At 34.5% G+C, this 5,000-nt stretch overlaps 2 protein-coding genes across 4 annotated transcripts in view; both read left to right on the top strand.

Annotated features, from left to right (window-relative positions):
- LOC137645881 (enolase-phosphatase E1) overlaps positions 1 to 817 on the top strand; it is a 232,690-nt gene extending 231,873 nt beyond the window's left edge. For 2 of the 3 annotated variants that reach the window (XM_068378896.1, XM_068378897.1), the window contains one exon: positions 119 to 817. In XM_068378896.1, coding sequence (XP_068234997.1) covers positions 119 to 166 — 48 coding nt within the window. In that variant the 3' untranslated portion in view covers positions 167 to 817. The remainder of the gene's footprint in view (positions 1 to 118) is intronic. The other variant, XM_068378900.1, reaches the window with a different exon arrangement.
- stnA (stoned A) overlaps positions 325 to 5,000 on the top strand; it is a 91,049-nt gene continuing 86,373 nt past the window's right edge. The window contains exon 1 of the mRNA XM_068378903.1: positions 325 to 1,261. The gene's annotated coding sequence lies outside the window, so the exon portion shown is untranslated. The remainder of the gene's footprint in view (positions 1,262 to 5,000) is intronic.

The raw sequence follows: 5,000 nt of genomic DNA, 5'->3' as shown, positions 1-5,000 counted from the left end.
TTTTGATATTCTTAACATTAAATAGAAATTCAAGATTTTTTTGTGCCTTTATTTTTTATAAGTATTTTTTCCTGAAAAAAATTTTGCTTCAATTTCCTATTTTTCTCTTCCCTTGCAGAGCCCACCGGAGAGTCCGAATTTCGCCTCTTATCACCACTCCCATTAGAATCACCCCCCACCCCTCCCCCAATAGAATCAACTACCCCTATTCCTGGTTACTCACTCCCCCCCCCACCCCCCCCCTCATCACCCTTCGCCTCAAAAGGAAATAAAAAGGAAAAAACAATAATCTTTTAAAAATTAGCTCTTAGTAGAAATTACGTTTTTAAATCAACTTTGAATTCTTTCGTATTAATGTAATCTATGCATTTATAAAGGGTGTATTTTGCATTTTCATAACCTAGTCACAAGAGTAGTATTTGTTTGCAAAGAAAAAAAAATGAATAACAAACTAACAAAGACACAGCCGAGATACTTATCATTCTCTCCTTGTATATTATTGTACATTAGATCTCTCTTTTTCATCTTCCAAATGTGATAGCGAATGTTGTTAAAGCGTTTTTTTATCATTATCAATTACCTTTTTGAGTATCGATATATAGATATTGTTATTACTGTAAGTCAAATCCTCTCTCCATGCCTTTTTAAGACCTATCTCTTTTTAATGATACACTTCGTCCTCCTTTCCTTTTTCCTTCTATAAGTAAGACAACCTTTGAATCCCTTTTTACGACTCTCTCTCTCTCTCTCTCTCTCTCTCTCTCTCTCTCTCTCTCTCTCTCTCTCTCTCTCTCTCTCTCTCTCTCTCTCATCATCTTCCTACCCCCTATTTCCAATCTTTGCACGTTTTAGCCAGACTTATCTGTGGATTTACACCTAAATTGTTAAAAAGAAAAATTGAGAAATAAGGAACGGAAAAAGGAACGAGGTTCAGACACTCCACTGGCAACGATTAAAGTTCACAAAACGAGCTCGAAGTAATGTCTCTTCGAATACGAGCCTCGAAAAGATGTGGGGGAAAAGCTGATGAAGAAAAAAAGAAGATGATGTTTACAGACCAACTATAAGGAACTTTCCACTACCGACGGTACTTTGAAGAAAAGTCACGAAGAGAGAAACTTGCACTGCCAACCGTTATCCCCAAGAACGCCTTTCGTCTTTCTTTTTTTATACCTGGCCACTTACGAAAGAAGATGAATCTGATCAAGAAGAAGAGGAGGAAGATGTCAACACATAACTGATCATATCGCCAATTACAAAGGTAAGGATACATCTAATGCCTTTTAATTATTACATCGTAACGTAATTTTTGTTCTCGATAAGGAAAAATTTAGCTTAAACTGTAATCTCGATGATGTTAAAGTTTCTGTTTGATATTCTAAGTTGCTCAAAATGTTTACCAAAGTAAATTCTTATGTTTGAGTTGTCTTAATTCAGTCTAATCTATAACTTGATCGTCATTTACTTCTTCGTTTCTTTTAAATCCATTTCCCAACTATGTTCATCAGCATCAAAATGATCGTTTTACTCTGATTAGTAGTATCTACGCGTGTAAACTACTGTAGCAACTAATTATATGTTTACCTAACAGACATAAGTTATGAGTTCACGACTTAGACACTCCATTATTACCTTCATATCAACAACTATCAATAACTGCTTGTTTGTGTTCCATCTGTCGTATTCAATAACCAAAGGTGTCACATTTACTCTTGTTTAGAGAACCTGCGAAGTTCTCTTTAGCAATATGAAACCATAAAAATGTTATAAATAAATAATTTTAACAATAGGATTCTTATCCACGTTCACATTAAAGTATGTTTCATTCTAATTGAATAAGGATTCCATACCTGATCCCTAATAACAGTCCTATTTTTTCCCCTTCTTTTGCATAATGGGTAATCATGTCAGTGTGAGGGCCATCTTTCGTGGTGCAATTTTACTTTAGTTATTCCATTGTCTTGCGGCCGATTTCCGCACCAACGTATTTTCTCATACTCTGTGCTCCAGTTTCCATAAAAATCGTGTTTTCCATATCGCATAAAGGTCTATTTTCGACCTCTCTCTCTCTCTCTCTCTCTCTCTCTCTCTCTCTCTCTCTCTCTCTCTCTCTCTCAAAAAGTCTGTTTCCCTTATCGTCTTGCAACTTCAGTATTCAAGGTCTCTCTCCCTCTCTCTCTCTCTCTCTCTCTCTCTCTCTCTCTCTCTCCTCCTCCTCCTCCTCCTCCCCGAGCCCACCATTTCCCATTACAACCTCTTTTGGGCGTGAAAGGCGTGACAGCTTCTGGTAGTGTGGGCAGCTCGAAATGGCAGACTTGAATTGAGTCAACGTCAGGAAACGTCTCGGGAGTTTTGATCCGCCAACGATTGATGCTTTTAATTGGCAACATTATCTGTTTGTTTTATGGGTTTCATGATTTTCTTGTGGATTAATAAATGTTATTTACCATAGATTTAATTTTTTAGGGAACACGATTTTTCTTTTTTCATGGAGATTAGTGTGATGTTTGTGTAAACAACAATAAAAAGTTTATATGAGAGGTTTGATGGGTGTAGCTGCAGAAATATTAAGACTCTCATTGTTATTTATCTCCAGTTGGTGTTTTATATCCATATCTTTAGCTATCTATTTATCATACTAGCTATGTTGGGGCTGATTACTAACTGTCTATCTGGATACTGAAACCGGTTCCTTCGTCATAATCATGATATTGGATTTATCTTCTTCAATTCCTTACAGAAAGGAATTTAGATAATATTCGGATCGGATGGTGAAGTTTAGTTTATGGGGAACAACTTTCCATTTATCTTGATCAAGTTGGTGCACCAACATTTCAGGCAGCTAATCAACATTTCAGGCAGTTAATCAACAACATTTCAGGCAACTAATCAACAACATTTCATGCAACTAATCAACAACCTTTTAGGCAGCTAATCAACAACATTTCAGGCAACTAATCAACAACATTTTAGGCAACTAATCAACAACATTTCAGGCAACTAATCAACAACATTCTAGGCAGCTAATCAATAACATTTCAGGCAACTAATCAACAACATTTTAGGCAGCTAATCAACAACATTTCAGGCAACTAATCAACAACATTTTAGGCAGCTAATCAACAACATTTCAGGCAACTAAGCACCACGATCCCTTTGTCACATTTATTACAAAAATTACGACGTCAAAAAAATTATAAATGACAGATAATTCTAGTAATGCATCGCTGACTGAAACTGTCATGTCCAACTTGAAAGAAACAAGACAAATGATATGTAAATTTGAAATCAAAACAAAGTACCTATTTCGATCAACGTACCAGACAGAAACAAACATCCCAAAGTTTTTGTAATTTTTACGGTAAATTTCTATTGGGCCCAACATGCTTTTTTTTTCAGTCTTGCTATAATTGGATTGAAATTCCATAGTCCATCCAACTCATCAGGTCCTGTTTTGTTATCTAGGGTTCTCTAATTAGGCAAAAGAAGAAAAAAATCCTAAGGGCCAGTCACATACTGCGCACTGGAGGTGTGTATATATACATACACATATATACATACACACACACACATATACACACACACACACACACACACACACATATATATATATATATATATATATATATATATATATATACATATATATATATATATATATATATATATATATATATATATATATATATATATATATATATATATATATATATGGCTTTGCATTTTTGAATCGTCTTAACCAGGGTATCTTCTAATATTTGGTATTACATACATACATATTTACATATATATATATATATATATATATATATATATATATATATATATATATATATATATATATACATATTTACATATATATATATATATATATATATATTATATATATAATATATATATATATATATATATATATATATATATATTATACATTATATATAAATTATATGTGTATATATATATTATCTAAATATATATTTGGCTGAGATAATCTAGGTACCAGCTAGGATCAGAGCTTATGAAGTCAGGGGATAATGTGTGTTTCTGTGAGCGAATGATTCATTTCGTAAAACGACCCTTTTAAACAGAAACCAATACAAGCGGGGTCCAAACAGACTCAGCAAAGAAACTTTATTATTGCATCGTATGTAAGGCATCCTGTAAGCAGCAACACCCAAGGAAGAATCTTAACGCCATAAACTTCATCAAGAATGAGAAATACTTTCGCCTAATTACCAAGTTTTAAAGAATGGTCTTTATCAAAAAACTTATCTGGGGCTTATAATACATTTACGACACTTTTACCGCCTTTATCGTAATATAGAACTATAAAGATTTAAAGGTCGCTCATGAATTGCAGAGGCAAGGGATAGTGACATTGCCCAAGCAAGCAGGACAATGCCCTATAGACTGACCCTATAACGTATGATCAGAGCCCAACGCCCCTTTCCACCCAAGCTAGGACCAAGGTCTGCCAGGTAATGGTTGCTGATGACTCAGCAGATAGACCCATAGGCTCCCCACAAACCCCATCCCATCCTTAGCCCACAAGGATGGCAAGGTTACAGACACCAAAGGAACTAACTAGTTTAAGCGGGACTCGAACCCCTGTCTGGCGATCACCAGACGTTACCAATAAGGCCACACAACCATATGAACAGCTGATTATCGGCTTTTAGGAAATTCTAAAAGGATTGTAGTTTTTTTACACCTCCTTACGCTAGAGATTACTATTGACATGTACTTCTAAATTCTTGATAATAGCCTTGATACAATTCTTTACCTTTATTTTTCTTTTCTTTCTTAAAAATTGAACATTAACTTGTATCATTAGATTCACCTATATCTATTGGATTCCATTTAGTCACCGCAAAACAATATGATTCAGTCATTATTAGCCGTGCAAATATACGAGTTTTTTTTAACTCTAACGTCACTCGCTTAAACGAAATATGATTGGTACTTACGTATCTGAAGAAAATACGTTTGTCATTATTGGA

This window comes from Palaemon carinicauda, chromosome 8, assembly GCF_036898095.1.
Source record: "Palaemon carinicauda isolate YSFRI2023 chromosome 8, ASM3689809v2, whole genome shotgun sequence".
In the NCBI taxonomy this organism is placed as follows: Eukaryota; Metazoa; Arthropoda; class Malacostraca; order Decapoda; family Palaemonidae; genus Palaemon; species Palaemon carinicauda.
Note: the sequence above shows the minus strand (reverse complement) of the source record. Positions and strands in the feature narration are given on the sequence as shown.